This window comes from Cynocephalus volans, chromosome 16, assembly GCF_027409185.1.
Source record: "Cynocephalus volans isolate mCynVol1 chromosome 16, mCynVol1.pri, whole genome shotgun sequence".
In the NCBI taxonomy this organism is placed as follows: Eukaryota; Metazoa; Chordata; class Mammalia; order Dermoptera; family Cynocephalidae; genus Cynocephalus; species Cynocephalus volans.
This window is the reverse complement of record NC_084475.1, coordinates 7,833,956-7,860,857: the sequence shown is the minus strand read 5'-3', so window position 1 is coordinate 7,860,857 and position 26,902 is coordinate 7,833,956. Positions and strand designations below refer to the sequence as shown.

The 26,902-nt window shown below is 41.2% G+C and overlaps 1 protein-coding gene across 1 annotated transcript in view; it reads right to left on the bottom strand.

Moving 5' to 3' along the window:
- Positions 1–1,603: 1,603 nt before the first annotated feature.
- Positions 1,604–26,902, bottom strand: part of DCAF7 (DDB1 and CUL4 associated factor 7) — a 35,893-nt gene continuing 10,594 nt past the window's right edge. The window contains exons 2-7 of the mRNA XM_063081019.1: positions 10,950–11,108; positions 9,929–10,040; positions 9,415–9,533; positions 6,208–6,417; positions 5,152–5,269; positions 1,604–2,056 (exon numbers count right to left, since the gene is read on the bottom strand). Coding sequence (XP_062937089.1) covers positions 1,884–2,056; positions 5,152–5,269; positions 6,208–6,417; positions 9,415–9,533; positions 9,929–10,040; positions 10,950–11,108 — 891 coding nt within the window. The 3' untranslated portion in view covers positions 1,604–1,883. The remainder of the gene's footprint in view (positions 2,057–5,151; positions 5,270–6,207; positions 6,418–9,414; positions 9,534–9,928; positions 10,041–10,949; positions 11,109–26,902) is intronic.

Genomic DNA, 26,902 nt, shown 5'->3' with positions numbered 1-26,902 from the left:
GTTCTGACCAAGAACTGCTCACTTTCCATCTCCAAATAATACAGTACGAATCTGGTGGCAAATGCAGGAGAGTCAACCTCAAACAGGTCGCCAGCTAAAGAGTCCCAAAATCACAACGACAAAGTAAAAAGGGAGAAGGGGAAATACCCTGACTAAAGAAAGAGGCTTTTCCTTTGGCACAAGCCTCTGTGTAGTAAAGCAAAGACCTATGACTTTTGGCATGCAAATACATCTGCTTCTGAAAAATAAGACTCAACCAAAAGAGTTTAAGGGCCTAGAAGAATACAATACAATTAACTGTTTTATTTCTCAAGCAGTGAGAAATAAAACAGAGCGTGATGAACCAGGAAACTCTTCCCCAGAGCATGCCCCAACTCTGCCTGTACAAGGACTCATCTAACACTGGAATCACACACAAGCCCTTGCCATGGAACTCATGTAACGGAAACAGACACCTGCAGCCTATAAGTCAACACAGACAACTGCAGCCTACAAGTCCAATACTGCTCAGAACCTAAACTGGGGAGGGGAGGGAATGACAGTCTGAGCAGAGGACTTAACTGGCTACTCCTGGGGTCTATAATTCTTTCACAGCCATCTATTTACTTAAACGCCTGGGATTACCACAGCCAATTAGTCCATCTCTTACGAGAGAGGCCAGTCTCCCACACTCTAATGATCTTGTTCAGGCTCCGAAGGACAGTCTGTGTACCTCTATCTCCCAAACACTCTAAGGATCTTGGTTCAGGGTCCGAAGCATAGTCTATGCACCTCTAAGAAGACTCTTTCACCTCAGAGCACTCAATCCAGAGTGGCCAATGTACCACCAGTTACAGTAAACTCCACAAATAGAAATGCCAAAGTTCAGCTGAGAGATCATTCTTGCCTATCATTCAAAACATGAAACAGAACAGCCTGGGGCTTATATTTGGAGGGAAAAACAGACTGAAACTATGTATTGGAAATATGCTCTAAGTTCAGCTTCCCTGAAACTATTCCCTTCAAGTCTGGCACCCCAATCAGCCGTCCATCCCAGCTCTACCACGTTCCCAACAGGTGCTAGTGGGGTTGGACAGAGGTACTTTAGGGTGTAACAGAAGGCTTCCTATGTCTGTTTTGGAGCCCAAAATGGCCTCAAGAAGAACCAGGCTGAGAAAAGGTGTGATGAGTCAGTAGACATCAGAGCACCAAGGTGGTTTGGGACTCCTGGTCAGGAATGAACCACTCAGGCAGTGATCTGAGAAGGCAAACTGTTCATGGGGTCAAGGGCCCAGTACCAGCTCCGGGCACTGAGGGAAGAGAGGAAGGTGCAAAGAGGGAGGACTATGAAACAAAGGAAGAAACCAGAAAGGTAAATTCTTCTCATAAAAAAATTAGCTTGATAAAAAATATACAAAGTTGAAATTTGTTAAAGACACTGATACTAAGAGGAAAGACAACTTCAAATTGGTATTTGTTCCCACTTAAGTGCTAATGTGGACACGGCCATGGATAAGACATGGACTGCTGCACTGGGCAGCAACAGATAGAGACATGTGGGGCAGATGAGTACAGACACAGCCAGTGCTTGTACTACTAAGTAACACAACAGCTGACAAACAAATATATAGAAATTTTTAATTAAGGAACCAAAGCAGAAGAGGAAAGGAGAGAAAATTTTAAAACTCAGCCCTGGGCTGAGGAGACGTCACACAGCACTGAGTCCGGCACAGAGAGGGATGGGGTGACTGGCCGGGAACTCCTAGAGCAGCTTCTGGATGCTTAACAGTGGATGCAAAGCAACAAAGACATACTGGCCACTGGAAACATGTTTCTTCTTACTTTGGGGGTGGGGCAGAAGCAGGAAATATACAAGCCTCTGCCTCCTGGGCATGGCACCACCACTACACTCTGAGTATCTCCAGGCAGTTGTTGTAGCAGATGGCAATCCAGTCGGGCTGAGTTGATGCCCACTGCACGTTGTTGATCTCTCCTTCGGCTGTGTAGGCCAGGATAGGGTCCTCGATGGCCCGGGGCATTTGCTGGATGTCCCAGATGAGAGCCTGATGGTCATCCGCTAGGAAGAAAGGCCAGCAAGCACGGTCACAACTAAGGTAATGAGGACAGCTATTTTTGCATTTGGGGAGCAAGTCACAATTTACAAAGCATTTGCTCACCAAAACCCTGTCAGGGAGTGTCATGCGACACAACTAGCCAGTTGTTGTGCTCTGGCTCTGTCGGAATCCTGCCGATGTTGCCAATTGTGGAGCTCTTTTCCTGCCCCTAATCCTGCCGACTGGGCCAACTGTTGAGCTCCGGCTGGGTCTGGAGCTCACAGACCCCTCAAGCTCATTGTCCAGATTGGGTCACCAACCCCTCACACACCAGACTGGGTCGCCAGAACCCTCACATGCCAGGCTGGGTCACCAGACCCCTTACACGCAGGTCTATGAGGTAGGTAGCTGGCAAACAGGTCTTTGGATGCCGTAGGTTGGAAACCATGACCCGCGGCCAGTGACCGCCTGAGGCAGTCCCCAGCCAAACCACAACGCTGCGCATGCGCACTAACTCCACCCATACAGAATGTTTACTGAACCACCCCAAACCAGCTTTGAGGCGAGGGGAGCCTGATTAAATTATTCTATTTTCCGAACAGGGAGGTTTTATTTTAAGCCCCCATTTTACAGATGAGTTAACCGAGAATCAGAAATGTTAAGGCATTTGCCCCAAACCACACATCTATGCAGCCAGCGAATGGCAGAGCCAGGATTCAGATTTGGGCCTTGATTCCTTGTCCCAGACGTCCTTGGGCTCCATCCTCTGCACCAGAGTTAGCACATTAGAACTTGGAACATTAGAACTTAGATGCGCACCTCACTTGGGTCAGGCATCAAAAAAGAACAATGAGATAAAAAAGATCCCAAACTACGATGTCATTTTCAGCCACTGAAAATACTTGAGAGGGTAAAGATCCTCTAAGATGATTTGTTTTTGTTTTTGTTTTTTGTGGCTGCCCAGTATGGGAATATAAACCTGTGACCTTAGTGTTACAAGGCTGCACTCTAACCAACTGGGCTAACCGGCCAGCCTGGTGATTCAATTTAATGTGAGGGTTTTTTTCTGTTTTATGAACATTTATACTTCAGTGAGGTGTTATACAGATGACTGAGATAAAGTGCTCTGTGTATATGTAGTACTAAAAAAAATTTTCCAAGTAAAGGGCTATGAGAAACACCAGAAAGAAGGCAATCATTTAAAAATATATATATAAGCACAGGAAAAGTGACTAGAAGGAAATATATCAAAATGAGACAGTGGTAATATTAGAATGACAAGGTTATGAGTTAAGTTTACTTTTCTCTAGTTCCTAAGTGATCTGTAATGTGGTCATATTACTTTTATAATCAAAACAGTAAGCTCTTAATGTAAACAAACCAAAAAAAAGGCAATGACCTTCACAGCCAAAGTGTCCCTCGATTCCACCACGCATCCTGATGCGAAAGCCAGTCTCAGACACATGGGAAATCTGAATAAACTAAAGCCTAATGGGCCAGGCTAAACCATGGGCAACACCAGCCTCCTACCAAGGCCACATAACTGGGCAAGATGTAAGATCCCCTCACTGGGGACAATCTATGTCAAGAGATATGAGGAATTGTTTTAAAAACTTAGCCCCTCAGGCCGGCCCGTGGCTCACTCGGTAGAGTGCGGTGCTGATAACACCAAGGCCACGGGTTCGGATCCTATATAGTGATGGCCGGTTTGCTCACTGGCTGAGCGTGGTGCTGACAACACCAAGCCAAGGGTTGAGATCCCCTTACCGGTCATCTTAAAAAAAAAAAAAAAAAAAAAAACTTAGCCCCTCTACAGCTCCAAGGTCTTTTCCTCAATGTTCAACCAAGCACAGCTCCTTCAGCTAAAGGGACTCAGGACAGGAGCAACACACAAAACAATGCGAGCTGGGCAAGAGCAGCCGGCTAGGAGGAGAAGATGGGGCTTACACTTGGCCAGTCCTGGTCTCCATGAACAATGGATGACACCTTTCTTTTTTCTTTCACCCACCCTTCCCTACCCACACCCCTGGAAAAAAAGAAAACAATAATAAAAAGGCAGACCATAACCTGAGGTACAGAAAGTGGCAGCAGGCCCCTGACTATTCCTCAGTGAAGACATACAGGCAGCAGCAGAGAGCCAAAAACAGCAGAAGCCTTGTGCTTCTCAAATTAATGCTAAAAAAGCAGAAAACACCAAATGACATTGCTGCTTTGGCTCCATAATGAACAGGGTTCTTTATAAAGCTTCTGATTAGTAAGGAGACGAAAAAGTATGTTAGAGGGAAATCTGATGCACTGAAAAAGAACACCATGGGGCTAGAGTAGAATCTTGTCTGTGCAAAATAATGGGGGATGTATTCATATTTGGGGGATACATGTATGCATGTATACCAAAAGGGTCTGAAAGGAGATACACAAACTGTTGTTAGAGGTCGCCTATGGAGAGTGGGACAGAGGTGAAAATGATATAGGAAGGAGAAAAGATGACTTTCTCCTTCCTATTTGATATACCTCTGTATTGTTTTCACTTTTAATAACACACTTACATTATTTCTAGAATAAAAGCACACTAACGACCTGCATATTTTTAAGGGGTACTTTTTCTGGCCTGGTAAACGGTGAAATGAGAACTTCAAGTCATATGCCACTGACCAGGCAAGGCTATGCGGGGTCCTTTAATGCATCCAGAGCTCACTGCAGATTTGTTATAGTGAAGCCTGAAAGGCCCCTGGGAGATGTCAATCTTGGAAGTCCCAAAGTTGCTGCTATATCCAAGAGGGATGCCTCTCCTTCCGCATATTCCTGGATCTGAGTCCCCTGTGCCAACCTACATTTTGAGGACGAGGGAGGGGACAGCAGGAGGCACAGGCCTATAACTGATACACGATGTAAGCAGTACATGGGATATGCGCTAATATCCACTGAAGGTACATGATCACCTGGCATTGTGGACTGCTTCAACTTCTCAAGTATGGGGAGGTTCCCAATTGAGTTGCTTTGTGTAAATCTCTCAAAACTGTCCTTAGAAAACAGTAAGGACTATAATTCTAAGGAGCCAAAAGTGGTAGATTTCAGTAACCCCACCCCCACCCCATTACTTTCTCCCCATCATGGTTACCTGCAGTACAGATGTGGCAAGATGAATGTGGGGCCCAAGCAATGCCATTGACACATGCTCGGTGGTTGTTTAACCTGGCGACAGGTGTGCAGGGAACTCGGACATCCAGAATCACCACCTGCAAAAATACAAGCAAAAGGCCCAGGAACTTCAGGCTGTGACAGAAAAAACAAACAAACAAAAAGCACTACACATGAAAAAAAATTTTTTAAGCATAACTTTTTCATTGGGGGATTTAAAGAATATTAGAGACCAAATCTTTTCAGGATTGAGGAAAAAGAAAACAAAGGACACGGGTAGTTTACAGTCTGCATCCTGAGCACCACCGGGCCATGAGACTGATAGGGAAGGGGAGAAGCAGGAGCAGGCAACATGAGTTGGGATACTCCACCAAGTCCTGGCAGGTGTATGTGATAAGAATTGTGTGCATCTCAGCTGGACAGCATGCAAGGCCCACCAAGGCAGAATTTGGAATGTAAGAAGTCTGAGGCACTAGCTTCACCAAACCAAGGTTAACCCCTGCATCATCTCCACCCCAATTTACCACTTTTATCAGATAACAGGCTATGGAGAGAACTCTCCTTTCTACATCTGTTTACTAAAGCTGGATGATGACTCTGTCCAGACTACAGAAGAAGTAAACTGCCAGTCTTTTCACTCAGCACCATACACACATAAGAAATGGTTTACTCTCTAGACACTACTTTTCTTGGCTCCAACTCTCCAAGTATTAAAAATTCTTAACACATAGTCCTTATTCTAGATCAGGCTTAATCAATCTCGGAACTATAACATTTTGGGTAGGATAATTATTTGGTGGGGGACTGTCCTGTGCATTGTAGGATGTTTAGCAGCATCCCTGGTCTCTACCCACTAGATGCCAGTAGTACTACCTGCCTCCCCCAGAGTGTGACAACCAAAAATGTCTCCAAAGACATTTCCAAAGATCTTCTGGGGGCATAACTGAGCCAGCAGCTGAGAACCACTCTTCTAGGTATACTAAGCAGTGCTAGAAGTAGATGGCTGGGCCTATGTCAGCCTGAGCGGATGGCTCACCTCCATTCCATCCATGGCCATGGTGGCCAGGTAGTTAGGGTCCTGCTTGTTCCAGCAGAGGCGAAGCAGCGGGTGATGCTGTGGGTCTTCATAAATGATGGTGCTGTGTTCCAGGTGGCGAAGGTCAAACATCCTCACTGAGCCATCGGCGCCCACAGAGGCAAACATGTCCCTGCCACCACCAGCCCGGCTAAACGCAATATCATAGACCTGTTGGTGAATAAGAAGCTTCAGTCATATTCAGATCCATTACTTCCTTATCCTATAGCAGGGAAATCTGCCATTGCCAGTTCATCTAAACCCCAGCTGATGACAAAGAAGCAGATGATGAAGCCCAAACAGTGTCAGTAAGCACTGGAACCCAAGAGCTCTAACATTAATGGCTCCCCAAAGAGTGAAGATCATTCTGCTATAGAAATTGGCTGGCTTCTTCCCATATTCCTGCTTTCCAAGTCTTCATCCTCCTACTCCTGTGATAAAATAAAAGGCACATACCTTGCTGAGCAACACAGCATAAATGACTCTGAGCAAGTATTCTGTATGCTTAGGCTCAGTGGAAGCCAGAGCCAGTGGCTGTCTTCTGCCACACTACAAGTCTAAGACATTTATTTCCCAAGCATTGGTGGTTTTCACTTGTGTGCAATCAGGGACAGGTCCATGACCACATTAGGGCTCAGATCATCAATTTGAGAGGTGGAAACAGCCCTCCTGTGGCCTCTTAATACCAGACAAGCTGGTTCTGCTGTGAAACTTCAACCTGAGACTCACTTGCAAAAAAGAGGTAACAGCAATTTTGAATCACGGGAGGCTCAGGTGTTCCTATATTCACAAGTATGTTCAGTATCACTCTCTTGTCTTAGAACGTGTTTTGTTTCTTCTCCTAATTGGTTTGTACTCATAAGTGAATCAATTTAGATTTTGAATCATTTTCTGCATCTATTGCATTTAATGTCTGCTGCAAATATTGCATATCACTAATATCTATAAGGAAACAGAGAGAACAAAGGAGAGCTTCAGAGAAAGAGAGGGACCAAGAGAGACAGAACAATCCAGTCCAGACAAGTGGAAAGAGAGACAGACAGGGAGGAAAAAAAAAGCCAAACAAAGCCCATCTTCTGGGGCCAAAGATAATCATGACACCTGACTTCTGGGGAGACATCAGTGGAATTTCTCACTAAATATTGCAGCTCCAGCCTTCCTGAGGTACTGCCTACTGAGGGACACTGCCAAGTGGGCATCTATTTCTATTCAACCTCATAATTTCCTTTTTCTCTGGCTGACTATGAAGAAATTATGCTTCTCTTTCTATGGCAGGAATTAGGAGTGGTTCAAAAGGGAACTGGGCCAGTCATCAACAAGGTGTTGCCCAGGTCTGACATGCCTAACAGATCAAGGCTTTTGCTAGCACTGTCCTGATACTTTAGGGCAGAGGCATGTTTATCAATATGTGTACCCTGAGATGCTGGCTCTCGGTAACCCACAGAGACGAAGAAGCCACAGGAGCCCCTGGGCAGTGTGCGAGTGTGTAAAGCTCTCTCGGCTTTAAGTGACTGCTCCTTCATCCATGCTCCACCAGTGTGGTTCAACAGGAATAAAGAGAAGGTGACAACTCCCAAAAGTACTAACCCCTCCTCTATACTGATCTGCCAAGCAGCAATGAGAGCCTCCAAACAAGGCTTTATTTAGACAGAGAGAAGTGGATGAGAAAAGCAACTAGGAGGTATTACTATTTCTCTCAGAGCAACCATCCTCGGGTTCATTACATCAAGGCCAGGATGCTAGTCCAGGGCCTGTTTGCTGTTAAGATCCATTCCTGGCCTTGCCTCCTTCTCTTTTCTGTATCACAAGAGAACTGATTCCTACAGGCAGTGCTTGGCAGGGTTCCAGGGCTACTGGTTGCTTCTGGCTGGTTCAGCCATGGGAGGCCCTGGTGGGAAACTGGATGGCAGGAGGCAAGGAGAAGCTAAGGTATTTCTCCTCCCCTCTCTCTGTTCCCAGAAGCATCTCTGCCTGGTAAACCCAGCCCCTGGGCTCTATAACCCTGCCTCCTCCCTTGGCTCTTTCTGCTTACAGGCTTCCTGCTGCTCCCATTCTCTAGATTACCTCACTGCTGCCTGTGTGGCTTCCCAGCTTTACCATCATTTGTATAAGTAATCCCCTGGAGTAAAAACCCTCAGTTTAAATACTTAGAGTAGTTCCTGTTTTCTGGGTTGCACCTAATAGAGAACAGCGGCTAAGTTGTTACATAACTAAAATGTAGCAACCTGTTCCACTTGATGCCAAGAAGGTTTCCAGAAGTTCCTTACTGGTCTTCTCTGCAAGACAAACTCTTCATTTGACCCTTGGTTTAGCAGCAGTCTAGTCCAGCAATCTTGTAACAGATCTTACCCTTAGGAGCACAGAAAGCCAAAGAACAACCCCTTACTAATAATGATAACCTGATCACCACTTTCCTACTCTGCTGACAACCTCAAGTTTCTGACCTAAGGTCAAGACATTCTTTTTATCCGTACAGATATTATTACCCCTAATTATTCAGGGTAATGTAGAAAAGAAAAGGAATCACTACCCACAGGAAATGAGAAGACCAGGAGCATGAAACAGCTCTAGGAGAAAATTTATGACCATTTTCTAAAATCACCCAGAAGAATGCTTTGATTAAAACATAATCACAAACAACTCTCCTCAGCTTTTCCAATAAATATAGAAGAAACATCATCAAAGTAAAATAAATATATTCACTTCTAAATAGTATTAAAAGTATAAAGATTGAGTGAACATACTAGAATTTCATAAAACATCTGTAGAGAAAAATTAATAATTAAGTTTGTCTGTCAGGAATTTTTCCCTCTTCCTGTTTCCTTTACCCCCAAAAAGCTAATGTTTGGAGATGAGTGTTACTCTAAGGTTATTTTTTTTATCACATCAGTTCCCAGTTAGTCTATAAAAACCTTCATTATTAAAAAGCAGCAACCTGTGGCATGAAAAGAAAAATGATAAACTGTAGGATAAGTCGTTTATATCAGTCAAAAAATGCATCCTTTACAGTGTTTTCTGCTATTTTGACACATTATTATTTTCAATTTAGACAAGAAAATGTTGGCATTACACTGATTTTATATGTAATTTGCAAAACAGTAAGAGAACTGTTCACACTGAAGGCACAGAAAGCATCTGAGGAAAGAAGAATAGGAAAAGCATCTTTACCTCTTTGTCATGGGCAATCAGCTGGGTCTTCACGTGGCCAGACACAAGATTCACTCGTCCCAATACCTGCCCTGTCTCCAGCCCCCAAATGGTACAAGTTGTGTCAATGCTTGAGGTACCTGCAAACAACCAGCTCAAGTCAGGGGCTGATGGGAGTGATGCTGCTTGTGAGCTTCCCTCCTGTGCCTGCCTGACTGCTCAGCCCAGGGGACAATCCACCACAAAAACTTCTTGAGCATAGGAAGGGTACCAAGAAAGAGGAATAGGATGTATTCAATCCTCACCAGAGGACCTTATATTTTAACTGGAGAGACAAGATATACAGACACGGAAAGCCCAGCTCCATATGAGGAATTAATAACCACATTCCATATTTAGTCTATCTCCCACTTGGCCCTGTTCTAGGATGATGCACATACCCCAGGCTCCTGGTGAAAAACTGGCCCCATATTACATGTGAGAAAATGTAGCTTTGCTCCTTCCAAGTGGAATACACACTCCCTAACTCCCTTACCTAAAAGATAAGGATCCACCTCATTCCAATCAAAGGAAGTCAGGGGAGCACAGAAATCAGAGTTCTTGTTATTGTTTAGCAAACACTCCAGCCTGGTCTCTGTTTCACCAACCTGAAGGAACAATAATTTTTAAAAATCAGCCATTGTTATTCTCACAGAAAGTCTTAAAAGCCCTGTTTAGACAATATCTTAGTAAATATAAGACATGAAGGAAAAACATTTTTATCATTAAGAGAAATAAAACCCAGAGGAACTCCGTGAATTCTACTTCTGTCTAAACTTTTTCCTCTGCTGAGCTTTGCTTTTTTTTTTTTTTTTTTTTTAAAGATGACCGGTGAGGGGATCTTAACCCTTGGCTTGGTGTTGTCAGCACCACGCTCTCCCAAGTGAGCTGACCGGCCATCCCGATATAGGATCCGAACCTGTGGCCTTGGTGTTCTCAGCACCACACTCTCCCAAGTGAGCCACGGGCCGGCCCTGAGCTTTGCTTTCTTAACTTTCATCACTGCATCTTTCTAGAGGAGAGGTCTTCCCACCTCACCCAACCCAGAATGTCTGCACCTTGTCTAGCTGGGCATTGTACTCCCAGGCTATGGGGGATACTGCTGCTGAGCTCAGTGGGGAGGGAGGGGAGGCTCCAAGAACCGCTTGCATACTTTGCTAGAACCAATGGACTGGTATTTTGTTTAATTTACTCAAAAATATCTTGGCTGTAAACAGAATAAGAGGTCCCAAGTATCCCCACCTCCACTGAAGGCTGTCATCTTCACATCAGGTTAACTGAGCCTCAGGTTTCCAGGGCTGATTGTAGCCAGCAGCAAGACTTCATAGAATCTTGGCTAGATTTACTAGAAAATCTGCTGAGCTAAACAAGGTCAGTCCAGATAAGTTCCACTTGCTTCTCCCCTGCTACAGTGACACTCACTGCCTCCAACCCATCTGTTCTCTGTGACTCCACACTGCTAACAGCTGACACTGAGAAAGCCCATTTGTCTGGCTGCTAATCAAGCATCTGCTTACCCTCCACACACGGAGATAGTCACCACTTGTCGCCAGTAGGTCTGGATAGACGCCTTTTGTGTCAGGGATCCACATGAGCTTTGTGGTGGGATACGGATGGTCAAAAGTGTTTCGGCAAATAAACTCCGAGCTCTCCTCATCTAAACCAACAAGCTGAACCTGCAACACACCGAAGTTGAGCCACATAAGCATTTGTTTTTCTGGAAGAGTACCAAATACATCAGATTCCTGGTCAGTGAATACAGAAGTTTTGACACTGTCCTACACTTAACTGCAGAGTCAAAAACTATTACAGCAAGAGAGCAACTAGTCCAAGCATCCAGAGAGGGAAACCCAGACTCAGAGGGTTTCAGTTATATTCAACACGGCAAAGCCAGGAACAGACAGAAACAAAATTTGAATACAAATTTTCTGACTCCAAGTCCTGCATTCTTGACCCAAACCCATGTAACTGCATTATCTCCCCAGCCAGTTACACCACCCCCAACAAATCCTGAAGAATCTGAAGATGTGCAGGGGTGGTTTCAGGTGCCACAATGGCTGGAAGTGCTGTGGGCATCTGGTGCTCAGGGGCCAGGACTATCAAACACCCTGTGCAGTCCCACACAACAAACTAATGTCCCGCCTAAAAAGCCCACAGTGCACAACCTTCATCACCCCCCCAACGTCCACACTGGCTAGTTACATGTTTACACGTAGGGGTGTGCTAAATGAGCATTCATCCAAACCACTGTGACTGGCAGAAAAGTAGGTACCACTGACAAGAAAGTCTCATCTGCTTCTGCTTCTGGCCACTTTTTCTTAGAGTCAATTTTAGACCATTAACTTCTGCCCTTAGCTTTCAAACTCAATCTGACTCAAAGGGGAATGACACTAACTACACATTTGCTTATGAACTTCCAACTGGAAGATGGAATTGTGGGAATCTTTGGTAAAAATCCGTAATGAGAGGAAAAGCACTAACCAAAGAACAGAAAAACAAAATTTCTTCGACTCTTGTCTTTCTGACCTAACTTAGTCTTAGATACCAGTATCTTCCTGGCTTTTTTTCCCCAAACCAATTTAGGTATACTTGCATACAATGAAATTCACTCAAGTGTACAGTTCAATGACTTTTGGCAGATGAACACAATTGTGTAACCCCCACAATAACTAAGACAGAGAACATTTCCATTAACCCAGAAAGTTATCTCAGGCTCCTCTGCAGTCTCAACCCCCTACCCCTAGCCCAAGAAACCACTGATTTATGGTTTTGCCTTTTCCTATATCATATAAATGGAATCATATGGTATTGAATCTTTTCAGTCTGGCTATTTTCATTTAGCATGATGCTCTTGAGATTCATCCATGTTCTTGTGTGTATAAGAAGTTTCTTCTTTTCTTACTGCTGAATAATATTGCATTATGTGAACACCCTATAATTTATCCATTTAATAGCTGATGAACTTTTGGATTGGTTCTAGTTTGGGGCCATTATAAATATTGCTGCTATGGACATCTATGTACAAGTCTTTTTGTGGACATGCTTTCATTTTTCTTGGGTAGACAACTTTAAGAGTAGAATTGCTGGGTCATACGGTAAGTCTATGTTTACTTTGTTCAGAAAAAGCCTGCCAGACTTTTCTAAAACAGCTGTATCATTATGCATTCCCAGTAGCAATATATGAGAGTTCCAGATGCTCCATATCCTTGACAGCACTTGGTATTGCCAGTTTGTTTGGCTTTTTTTTTTTTTTTTAAAAGTAATTCTAATAGGTGTGTAGTGGTATTTTAATTTGTATTTCCCTAGTGACTGATAATTTGAGCATCTTTCCATGTGCTTATCTGACATCCATGTTTCTTCTCTGTTGAAGTGTCTGTTCAAATATTTTGCCCATTATTTCAAAATAGACTTTATTTTTTAGAGTAGTTTTAGGTTCACAGCAAAATTAAGCAGAAAGTAGAGAGAATTCCCATATATTCCCTTACCCTATACAAGCACAGCCTCGCCGACTATTAATATCCTGCACCAGGGTGGTACATTAGTTACAGTCAATGAACCTACATCAACACATTATCACCCAAAGTCCATAACTTACATTAGAGTTCACTCTTGGTGTTGTACATTTTATGGGTTTTGACAAATGTGTAATGACATGTATACAGCATTACAGTTTCATACAGAATAGTTTTAATGCATTTTTTATTGGGTTGTTTGATGTAGCTACTTCCAGGTCTTTCCTACAGATTTACAAATAAAGATTTCCTTTACATAATATAACAGTATTATACTATTCTGCAACTTGCTTTCTTTATACAATATATCCATTTTCTTTTTTGTGCTGGCACCAATACAAATAAATCTGTCTCACTGTCACAACCGTACAACATTCCACAGGATAGCCAAACTACCACTTATTTAATTAATCCGGATGGACAGTTATATATCCCATTTTCCCTATGACAAACAATGCCTTGTGAATATCCTAATCATGTTTTTCTGCATCAGTAAAATATTTCTGTAGGGCAAAGCACCACTTTCCAAACCACCCTCTGATTTACACTCCTACCACAAAACTACACAAATGCCTGTTTCTCTATACCCTCCCTAATATGGGTATTATCTGTCTAACATTTGCCAAATTGACAAGTGCAAAATTATTCCTCATTATTTAACTTTCACGTCCCTAATTGTGGAGGGTACTAACATTAATAAAGCACATATATTTCACAGGGCCTTAACCTTTAGCCTAGTAAGGCCACAGCCCTTAGATTAGAAGGACCACAGTCCTCAGATTAGAAGGACCACAGGGACTAAGATCCTGTGCAGGGGGACGTCTTCCACAAGGAAAATTCTCAGCATTTTGGGGTCTCTTACATTGGTTAACTTCTCTACATTTCATTTATCTCATCTGTAGGAGGAGGATGATAATAGTTCAGAAGGTGGTGCTGAGGACTGAATGTACTCAGTAGATTATGAATTGGAAACCATAAAAACTGTGCCTTGACACTTCCAGTCAAGATGGCGGAATAGACAGTCCCTAGCGTCACTCTCTCTCACAAATCAACCGATTTAAACTATAAAGACATAACGTCAAGTGCATACAGAATGGGGAGACGTCCAGCGGAGGAGGCAGAAGCTCCACGGAGACCACATCCCCTGCAGGGCCACCGTCGCACGATCCGGCAGATAGGCTTCACCGCCGCCACCCAGCTCCATTCCCAGCCCAGCCCAGTGTGCACAGAGTGGGGAGACGTCTGGCAGGGGAGGCAGAGGCTCAACAGAAACCACACACCCTGTGGGGCTGCAACTGCGTGATGAGCAGGTCGGCTTCACTGCAGGCACCCGGCTCCATTCCCAGCCTGGCCTAGTGCGCTTGGAGCAGGGAGACATCCAGCAGGGGAGGCGGGAACTCCACAGGGACCACACCGCTGCTGTGCATCCAGCAGCCCAGCCCAATGCGTACGGAGCACAGAGACGTCCGGGGAGATAGAAGCTCCGTAGAGTCCACACACCCTGTGGAGGGGCCACCGCCGCATGATCCAGAAGCAGGTAGGCTTCACTGCTGCCACCCGGCTCCATCCCAAGCCCGGCCTAGCGCACAGGGAGCAGGGGGAAGTCCAGCACGGGAGGTGGAAGCTCAGCAGAGACCATACACCCTGCAATACCACCCCGTGATCCAGCAGCCCGGCGGAGTCCAAGCTGACCAGAGAGGTGGCTCCCAGGAGAGGCCCAAGACCCGAGGCAACAACACACATAAGGCACTAGTGGCCAACTGAGCAGTCACTGAGGTAGCCATACCAAATTGGCAACCACAGCAACATCTTGGTCAGTCAATAGTGTCAAACCTGTGGACTGTGAAACCCCCTGCCACAATGAATAAACATCAAAGAAGAGATACCAGAAATACGAAAAATCAAGAAAGTACACCACCAAAGGATAATAACTCTCAAGTACTAGATCCTAGAGAACAAGAAGCCCTTGAAATGACTGACAAGGAATTTCGAGTGATAATTCTAAGGAAACTGAATGAGATACAAGAAAATTCAGCTAGACATCAGGATGAACCGAGGAAAAGTATACAGGACCTGAAAGAAGAAATGTACAAGGAAATCAATGCCCTGAAAAAATGTAGCAGAACTTGCTGAACTGAAGAAGTTATTCAGCGAAATAAAAAACACAACGGAGAGTTTAACCAGCAGGCTTTCGGAAGTTGAAGAGAGAACCTCTGAACTTGAAGATGGGCTGTTTGAAATAACACAAGGAGACAAAAAAAAAGAAAAAAGAATCAAAGGCATTGAAGAAAATCTGAGAGAGATATCAGACAACCTTAAGCGCTCAAATATCTGAGTCATGGGTATTCCAGAAGGGGAGGAAAAAGGAGATTGCATTGAAAACATATTCAACAAAATAGTGGCAGAAAACTTCCCAGGTATAGGAAAAATCACAGATCTTCAGATCCAGGAAGCTCAATGATCTCCAAACGTATTGAACCCAAAAAGGTCTTCTCCAAGACATGTTATAATCAAATTGGCAAAACTCAAAGACAAAGAGAGAATATTAAAAGCTGCAAGAGAGAAGCATCAAATCACCTATAAGGGAGCCCCAATCAGGCTAACATCAGACTTTTCATCACAAACCCTAAAAGCCAGAAAGGAATGGGATGATATATTCAAAATACTAAAAGACAGAGAATGCCAGCCAAGAATACTCTACCCTGCAAGGCTATCCTTCCAAAATGAAGGGCAAATAGTATATTTCTCAGACAAACAAAAACTGCAGGAGTTCACCACCACATGACCACCCTTACAAGAAATTCTCAAGGGAGTACTGGGTTTGGTTCCTGAAAAATAACTACCACTGCCATAAAAACCCAAGAAAAATCATAACCCACTAGTATAATAAAAATGGCATTCATGAAGAGAAAACAAACAAACAAAAAGGCTATCTACAACCCAAGGAACCAACAAACACAGAAAACAAACAGTAAATCAGAAAGAAAGGAACAAAAGACACCTAAGACAACCAAACAATAATCAATAAAATGCTAGGAATAAATCAACACCTTTCAATAACAACTCTTAATGTAAAAGGCTTAAATTCCCCAATCAAAAGACACAGACTGGCTGACTGGATTAAAAAGGAGGACCCAACTGTATGCTGCCTTCAAGAGACCCACCTCACCCATAAAGACTCATATAGACTAAGAGTGAAAGGATGGAAAAAGATTTACCATGCAAACAGAAAAGAAAAACGGGCTGGAGTAGCTATTCTTATATCTGATAAAATAGACTTTAAACTAAAAACCATAAAAAGAGACTATGAGGGACATTACGTAATGATAAAAGGATTGATCCATCAAGAAGACATAACAATCATAAATATATATGCACCCAATGTTGGAGCAGCCAGATTTATAAAACAAACTCTATTAGACCTAAAGAAGGAAACAGACACTAATACCATAATAGCAGGGGACCTGAACACCCCACTGTCAATATTAGACAGATCATCTAGGCAAAGAACAGGCAGAGAAACACAACATCTAAACAATACTCTAGACCAATTGGACTTGGCAGATATCTACAGAACATTCCATCCAACAACCTCAGAATATTCATTCTTCCCATCAGCACATGGATCATTCTCCAGGATAGATCACATATTACATCACAAATCAAGTCTCAACAAATTCAAAAAAATTGGAATTATCCCATGTATCTTCTCAGACCACAATGGATTAAAATTAGAAATCAATAACAAATGAAATTCTGGAAACTATACAAACACATGGAAATTAAACAGCATTCTACTTAATGACATATGGGTCCAAGAAGAAATCAAGCAGGAAATCAAAAATTTCTTGAAACTAATGAAAATAATGATACATCATACCAAAACCTGTGGGATACTGCAAAAGCAGTATTGAGGGGGAAATTTATCGCATTAAACGCTCACTTCAGAAGAATAGAAAGATGGCAAGTGAACAACCTAACACTTCACCTTAAAGAACTAGAAAAACAAGAACAATCCAAACCTAAAGTTAGCAGACGGAAACAAATCATTAAGATCACAGCAGAACTTAATGAAATTGAAACCCAAAACACAATACAAAAGATCAATGAATCAAAAAGTTGGTTTTTTTAAAAGATAAATAAAATTGACAAACCATTAGGATGGCTAACTAAAAAAAGAAGAGAGAAGGTTCAAATAACAAAAATTAGAAATGTAAAAGGTGATATTACAACTGATTCATCTGAAATACAAGGAATCATTCGAGACTACTATAAACAACTACACGCCAACAAATTTGAAAACCAGGAGGAAATGGATAAATTTCTGGACACACACAAGCTCCTAAAACTGAGCCATGAAGACACAGAAAATCTGAACAGACCAATAACAATAAAGGAGATTGAAGCTGTTATCAGAAGGCTCCCAACAAAGAAAAGCGCAGGACCAGATGGATTCATAGCAGAATTTTACCAAACATTCAAAGAGGAATTGACACCGATTCTTTACAAACTATTCCAAAAGACTGAAACAGTCGCAAATCTCCCAAACTCATTCTATGAAGCAAACATCATCCTGATACCAAAACCAGGTAAAGATATAACCAAAAAAGAAAACTACAGGCCGATATCCTTGATGAATATAGATGCAAAAATCCTCACTAAAATACTAGCAAACAGAATACAGCAACACATACGTAAAATTATTCACCACGATCAAGTGGGATTCATCACAGGGATGCAAGGTTGGTTCAACATGCAAATCAATAAATGTGATACACCATATTAATAAAATCAAACACAAGGACCATAGGATCATCTCTATAGATGATGAAAAAGCATTTGATAAAATTCAACATTCATTCATGACAAAGACCCTCTGTAAGTTAGGTATAGATGGAAGGTATCTCAACATAATTAAAGCCATATATGATAAACCCACTGTCAATATCATCCTGAATGGGGAAAACCTGAAAGCTTTTCCTTTAAGAACAGGAACTAGACAAGGATGCCCACTCTCACCACTCCTATTCAACATAGTATGGGAATTACTAGCCAGAGCAATCAGAGAAGAGAAGGAAATAAAGGGTATCCAGAATGGAAAAGATGAAGTCAAACTGTCCCTGTTTGCAGATGACATGATCCTATATATCGAACAGCCTAAAGCCTCTACAAAAAAACTCTTGGAGTTGATAAATGATTTCAGCACAGTAGCAGGATACAAAATCAACACACAAAAAAAATCAGTAGCATTTCTATTCTCCAATAGTGAACATGCAGAAAGAGAAATCAAGAAAGCCTGCCCATTTACAATAGCCACCAAAAAAATAAAATACTTAGGAATAGAGTTAACCAAGGCGGTGAAAAATCTCTATAATTCTACAAACCACAGCTGAGAGAAATTAGAGAGGATACAAGAAGATGGAAAGATATCCCATGCTCTTGGATTGGAAGAATCAACATTGTGAAAATGTCCATACTACCCAAAGTGATATACAAATTCAATGCAATCCCCATCAAAATTCCAATGACATTTTTCTCAGAAATAGAAAGAACTATCCAGACATTTATATGGAATAACAAAAGACCATGCATAGCCAAAGCAATGCTGAGCAAAAAAAGTAAAGCTGGAGGCATAACACTAACTGACTTTAAACTATACTACAAAGCTATAATAACCAAAACAGTATGGTACTGGCATAAAAACAGACACACTGATCAATGGAATAGAATAGAGAATCCAAAAATCAACCCACACACCTACAGCCATCTGATCTTTGACAAAGGCACCAAGCCTATACACTGGGGAAGAGACTGCCTCTTTAGCAAACGGTGCTGGGAGAACTGGATATCAATATGCAGGAGAATGAAACTAGACCCATACTTTCACCATACACTAAAGTCAACTCAAAATGGATTAAAGAATTAAATATACACCCTGAAACATTAAAACTTCTTAAAGAAAACATAGGAGAAACACTTCAGGAAGTACGACTGGACACAGACTTCACGAATATGACCCCAAAAGCACAGGCAACCAAAGGAAAAATAAACAAATGGGATTATATCAACCTAAAGAGCTTCTGCACAGCAAAAGAAACAATTAACAGAGTTAAAAGACAACCAACAGAGTGGGAGAAAATATTTGCAAAATATACATCTGACAAAGGATTAATATCCAGAATATACAAGGAACTCAAACAACTTTACAAGAAAAAAACAAGCAACCCAATTAGAAAATGGGCAAAAGAGCTAAGTAGGCATTTCTCTAAGGAAGACATACAAATGGCCAACAGACAGAAGAAAAAATGCTCAACATCACTCAGCATCCAGGAAATGCAAATCAAAACTACACTGAGATACCATCTCACCCCAGTTAGGATGGCTAAAATTCAAAAGACTCTGATCGATAAATGCTGGCAAGGTTGCGGAGAAAAAGGAACTCTCATACATCATTGGTGGGACTGCAAAATGGTGCAGCCTCTATGGAAAATGGTATGGAGGTTCCTCAAACAATTGCAGATAGATCTACTGTATGACCCAGCTATCCCTCTGCTGGGAATATACCCAGAGGAATGGAAATCATCAAGTCGAAGGTATACCTGTTCCCCAATGTTCATCGCAGCACTCTTTACAATAGCCAAGAGTTGGAACCAGCCCAAATGTCCATCATCGGAGGAGTGGATACAGAAAATGTGGTATATCTACACAATGGAATACTACTCAGCTATAAAAAAGAATGAAATACTGCCATTTGCAACAACATGGATGGACCTTGAGAGAATTAAATATTAAGTGAAACAAGTCAGGCTCAGAAAGAGAAATACCACATGTTCTCACTTATTTGTGGGAGATAAAAATAAATAAATAAATTCACACACACACACACACACACACACACACACAAAAATAGAAACGGGGGGGGGAGAAGACACAACAATTACAATTCCTTGAAGTTGACACAACAAGCATACAGAAAGGACATTGTTGGGTGGGAGGGGGAAGCGGGAGGAGGGAGGGAGGTTTCGGTAATGGGCCACAATAATAAACCACATTGTATATCAACAAAATAAAATTAAAAAATAAACAAACAAAGAAATAAATAAAAGAAGGACCACAGTCCTGAGATCAGGCTGTAGCTTAGTAGGATCTTTATCTTAGTAGGACAACAGTCCTTAGCTGTTAGAAGGGCCAAAGCCCTTTAGTTTAGGCTGTAGCATATTAGGACCACAGTCCTTAGTTGTAGCAAGGCCAAAGCCTTGTAGTTTGAGGAATAACATAACCTTTTAGTATTGCACATAGAAATGCTAAGCTTGGGAAAAAACAGAAAACTTTCACAGGCCTAAAAAGTCTCTGGAGTGGATATGAAAACTGTAATACAGCAAAAGTGCTTGCTCTAAGGGCAGATGCCCTTGGTACAGTTAAACCTAATTATGAAAGAATATGTGTGTTAAAAGCTTCAAGGCTACTCTGCCAATTAGTGGTTGGTTCCACATTTCACCTTCAACTGCTTCTCTAAGTTTCCTAGGGAACTAAGTGTTGCACATTTCACCTTCAACTGCTTCTCTAAGTTACCAAGGGAACTAAGTGTTCCCATAACGATTATCTCATTGGTTCTTTTGTATGTCACATAGCTTAGTTTTATGACTCCTTTGATGGTAAATTGCTTAAACTGTTTTTAATTTGCACCTGTTTTAATGAAAATTGTTATGTAGCCAGTTTGTTTATGTTATCACTATGACCGATTAGCCACCTGTGTTCTTTTCTGTAACTTCCTTGCCTGGGAAATAAAAACCGAGAGAAACCTAGTTCAGGGTTATTTCCCAGGAATTCCTTCTCTCTTGAAGAAGTCGCCTGCTGGGATTTAACCCCTTCGGGCCTTTCACTGCTCAGGAAAAATGGGCTTTGAGTAATCCTTTGCGTCTCCATCTCCACCCTGGGGAAGAGGTGACATTAATTTCTAACAAAGCTGAGCATATTCTTTTAAGTTCACTAGTCATTACATTTCATATTCTTTGCCTATCTTTTCATTGGGTTTTCTTTTCATTACTGATTCATGCAAACTCTTCATAAATGAGGGTCATTAGTACTTAGTTCATTACAGACATCGCACCTATTCACTCCTACACTGCACATCTTTTTAACTTTGTGTTGTCTCTTCCTCATAAGAGAAGGTTTAAACTTGTATAGTGTGAAAAATGCTACTTTTTCCCTATAACTTCCTGTAACTTTGGAGTTTCTAGTCATGCTTAGGAAGCTTCTCCCTACCTAAGATTACAAAAACAGTATCCAGTACTTTCATCATTTTGTTTTTTAAGTTTAGGTCTTTAGTTTCTGATCTTAAACTTTATATATGGTGCATGACACAAATTTTAACATTATCCAAATGTACATCCAGTCTCTACAACATGTATAAAATATACATGTAGTTTTATTTTAAAAATAAGGCTATATGATTATTTTCACTTAAAATATTTCAACATCCAGGCTGGCCAGTTACTCAGTTGGTTAGAGCACGGTACTGATAACACCACGGTCCAGGGTTTGATCCCTGTACTGGCCAGCTGCAAAAAAAGAAAGAATAAAATATTTGAACATCCTTCTATAGAAATCTTTTATAGAGTGCCTAGTATGACTGGACATGGGTCTGCTGTTATTTTTGTTTAACAGCTTTAATGAAGTATAATTGCATACTGCATATATTTAAAGTGTACAACTTAGTAAGTTTTGACATTATGAATACAGCCATGCAGCCAACACTATAATAAATATAATGAACATATTTATCACCTCCAAAACCAGCCTACTATTATTTAGTCAATCCCCAATATCTGGATGTTTAGGTTGTTTCTAATTTTTTGTTATCATAAACAGTACTCTAATCAGCCTCTTGTGTATCTAGATCTTTGTATACAGGTTATTTCCTCAGGATAAGTCCTAAGTGGAACTGTTAGGTCAAGGGATATGATAACATTATTTCATTACTGCATATTAGGTATATCATGAGTTGTACTCACATTTGTTTTCACAATGCCCATTTATGAACATTAAATTTTAAAATATACAGTCAGCCAGAGTGCCCAGTTAATCTTTACTGTCGTCCTCCTCATTTACTGAACTCATCATGGTTATGGGCTATTTGGGGATCACTCTGGCTCCTCAGTCGAAATGGAGGGATGGAAACAAAGACAGAAAGAAGACTATGTGGCTGTTGCTCAGGAGAACAGGGAGTGCACCCATTCAACAAGGCTTGACACAAATGTCTGCCAGATTAAAAAACTGTGTTAACAGTAAATGAAGCCACCATGAAATGGAATGACTGTGCAGAGTTCCCGAACTGAACTAAGAGGCTCCTCCACTGTCTTTCAGTAACGAGCTCCCTCCGCCGTCTCATGTGTGATAGTCAATCCCTCCTTCTCTAAAAGCATGAAAGGGAAGAGGTTTGCCTATCAAGGAAACACATGGAAGAGCAGTGTTGATCCAGTATCCAGTAGGTGAAGAATATAACGAACATTCCTCCTATCATTTCCTTCAGCTATTGGGCTAATATGACCAACATCCCTATAATGAATCATCCCACCCAAAAGCAACGCTTAACCCACCACAGTAAGTACAAATGACTAGCTGGTGCTTCCCAACTGAAGTATGTGAAACCAAAGTACCTGGAAAAAAGACATCCAGACTATTCAAAATTAGAAATGTAGGTTTGTTAACTCAAGAAGCCAGACAGTATTGACTCCTAAGTACCTGTGTAAGATTTAAGACATATCAGGAGTAAAAAAGAAAAAGAAAAAAAAAATGTGGCATATATGAAGCATGGATGATGTCGCTATCTGAGAGTGAACGGCCTAATGATTATTAATCCCAGTGGTACTGTCAGAATTAGCAGGGCAGCTTTAAAAACTATGCATGCTTGGGACCCACTCTCTGCAGACCTGGGTATAAGCTTTTTTCTTTTTTTTCAAAGAAAAGTCCCACACGTTATTCTAACATCATACCCCATATATAAAGAGAATTGGGAAGATGAAGGCCAAAAATAGGGCTACCCCAACAAACCCCTTTGGGAGGATAATTTACTTAGCCCAAGACCCCATTCTCTGAGCACTGCATGCCCACAAGATGACCCATTCTCTCCCTAGATCACTGGTTCTCAACTGTGGCTCTATATTAGAATCCACTGAGAACTTAAAAATTAAATAAATAAATAAATAAATAAAAATCCCAATGCCTAGGCAACATCCCAGACCAGTAAATCATAATTTCTGGTAGTGGAACACAGGCATCAGTATCTGTAAAGTTCCCAGTGGCATTAGAGTGTAGCCAAGGTTGAGAACTAATGTGCCAGACAGACATAGCTGATTGAACTGGTTGAACATCTGGGTTAAACAGATGCGCTCTTGGGAATTTGGACTTGGAATCCAAATGCTACGTAAGTCTTAGCCTGAAAGGGGAAAGGGAAATAGAAACAACATGCATAGAGATGCAAGGAAAGCTGGCATCCATAGAGAGTGAACAGAATAAAAAGTGTCAAAGAAAAGAGGCAAAAACAAGACATGCAGTGCAAGAGAGGGATGGTGCAAGAGAAGAGCTTTCCACTGCCTGGTTCCAGTCTCCCAAGAGGCCTGAAGGACATCCTTGTCATTCTCCAACTCCTTTGAATGAATTGCTCCCTTTCCTTCAACTACCTTGAGTGGGTTTCTGTTTCTTGTGACCAGAGAACCTTACATCAGGCAAGTAAAATAATAAAAACAGAGACAGTCTCTGTTAGAACAAAGTCAAATTAAGCTAGTTTTCATGTGTTTCAGTGTAAAAGCCCTTCAGAGTTTAAGAGAACTGATAACCAAGGCAATGACTGTAAGAACTTTCTACAGATTCACAGTACCCTGAAGAAAATGCAAAGCTTCTTTGGAATACCTTAGGGTGTGCCTAATTCTACTGTGTATCATCTTTCTATACCCAAAATCAGGGTAAAGGATTTCAGGAAGGGATGTTTCAGAGTTCGTACTGTATTTAAGAAGGATGCCAGATAAACTCAGATATTACAAAAGAATGTAAACTTTGCCTACTAGAGTCCAACATATTGTGTACTTCATAATATTTCTGACTTGAAATCATTGCTTTCCAAAATTGGTTTTCTTCAACATTTCAAGATTGTAACATTTATGTAAGACAGTCCTGTTCCACCTGAATATTTCAATTATGCAACATAGTCTCACTTCCCAAAGACTTTACATGTTTGCACAAAATTGTGTTTTAGCCTCAGCCAAACTGATTCTAGCTCTTCTACTCCAAGTTGTCAACCAAATATTGAGAGGAATAACAATTGGTTCTCATTGTTACTCAATTTTTTGTTCAGATACTCAGACATTTAAATTTAATGATGAGGGGGCTGGCCAGTTACCTCAGTTGGTTAGAGTACAGCGTAATAACACCAAGGTTGAGGGTTTGGATCCCCGTACTGGCCAGCTGCCCCCAATAAGTAAATAAATAAATAACATTATGAAAGAGAATGTAAGTTCTCTGTGAATATTCCTATAATATAGAGTAAAATAGTAAAGCTTCCCATTAACTCCACCCCAATTCTACTTATTGACCTCGAAAAATTCTACTTACTGACAAAATTCTACCTTGCAAAAGTTTGATGTATATCTTTACAAATGTTTTTCCATGCATTTCTCTGTGTGTGCACATACAAAGGTACTTCAAAAAGTTCGTGCAAAAACAGAATCGAAAGATAATACAAATCTTTTTACCAACTTTTTGAAGTACTCTCCTATGTACAGTGGTGTTTTTTTTAAAAAAAGCATAAATAGACTTAGGACCATAAAATTTATTCCGCAACTTGCTTTTAAAAATGTATCTTGGAAGATCTTCCCATGCCAGTACAAATAGCTCTACCTCATTCTTCTACAGCAGATATATTCAGCACACCATAATCTATCTAACTATTCATAGTTATTTTGGTTATATCCCATTGTTTTGCTACTATAAACAATACTACAATGAATATCCTTATTCATTTATCTTTGTACACATGTGCAAATGGCTTTCCTGGATAGATTCCTAGAAGTGTAATTGTTGTATCACATTTTAAATTCTGTCAGTCTTCAAAAAGGTTGCTTCCATTTACTTTCATTAACAGTATATGAGAGCATCAATTTCCCCAAACCTTTTAAAACACTGAAAATTATTGAATCTTTATATTTTTGCTACTCTAGTGGATAAAAAATGACATTTCATCATCATTTTACTATTGAAGCTAAGCATATTTGACTATTTTTAGTTCTGAATAACAATAACTGCTAATATGAGTGCTTATGATGGACAAAGTATGAGCACTATTAGTGCTTTACATGCATTACCTCATTTAACCCTCTCAGCATCACCATGAGGTAGGTACTATTCTTCCCGCTTTCAGAAGAGAATGCTGAGTAAGAGTGAGGTTAAATGTCTTACCCAAGATCACAAAGCTCCATTTTTTATTTTATTTTTTTGGTGGCTGGCCGGTATGGGATCTGAACCCTCAACTTCTCTCAGTCTTTATTCTTTTTTGGTGGCTGGCTGGCTGTGAAGGGGATCTGTACCCTTGACTCTAGTGTTACAACACCACACTTAAACAACTGGGCTATAACCAGCCAGCCCTATTCCCCCCGCCGCCCCACAGAGCTGCATTTTAAATACAGGCAGTCCCATCTCATAATCCAAGCTCTTCACCATTATGCTGAAATACCAGCTTAGAACATTTGCCCAGTATTCTACTGGATTCTATTTTTTTTTTTTTTTTCTTACTGATTTGTAGGAACTCTTATAGATGGCTACTGTCCCTTTATCTGTAAGATCTTTCCTTTGAGTAAATTAGTCCATAAAACTATAAGGAGGAGGTGCCTACTTGGTCAATCTTTGACTACACTTTCAATTTCTTCCACGATTTTAAAATTATTCATGTTTTCCACTTAAAGGTTTGGTACTTTGCTTTCCCTTAACTCTATTGGTTTCATCTAAATGTTTGACTGTACTGTTACAAATTTTTAGCAGCACTCTCATTCTTTAAACTCCTCTCCCCCTACTCCATATTTCAACCTGTGACCATGGGAAGGATGAGATTCTTCTTCTGCTTCCCCCAGGGGAGAACACTGACCTTGAGGGGTTCTGTTATTCCACCCCCACCCTTAACTAGCTCCACCCGGTGAGGGGAGAATGGCTAAAGAGATTGGCTAAAGCCTGAGACAGGAACATGGGCCTGACCACTCCACCTCAGACATGCCCACAGCTCTCTTGCTCTTGGTCGTTCTGCTGCTACAGGGACAGGCAAATGGGTCTCTCAGAATGAGTCTGGCCATCCTCCATTCCAGCCTCTCTCAACCTGCAGCTGGGTGGGGGACGTTGGATCTGTCCTTGCATTAGAGGTGGAAAAGCAGAAAGTCTCACTGAGGCTTCAAAGCCAGGCTGCATTTTTCAACTTAATTTACCAGGCAGCAGCAAACACCAGGTTAGAGGTGCTTGTTCAGTCATTAACAGTGATGCTAGGTTTACCCTTTGGCTATTATTATTTTTATATAATTTTGTTTATAAGAAGCCAATGGAAAAGGGGGTGAGTGGTAGAATTCAGACACCAGAGTTCTACCCTGAACCCCTTACCATTATATCCTCTATCATTTTCTTACTCAGACTTCCAAGTTTTACCTATTTTTGATTTTTCAATTGGGTCTATTTTATTCTTTAAATGTACTTTCAGATTGTAGGAGAATTATAAAGTATCATCATTGTATAAAATCAAATAAAATACAGGTATTTATATTTTAAAAGTTAATAACTCCCCCATCTTCAAGACATCACATTATTAACTTGCTGTGTGTTGCTTCTATACTTTTTTATATGGCCAAACACATAAACGCACAAGTGTAAAGTTTTCCCTCAACTTTTTGAAAAATAAGATACTACAGTCAAGGCTATGAATCTTA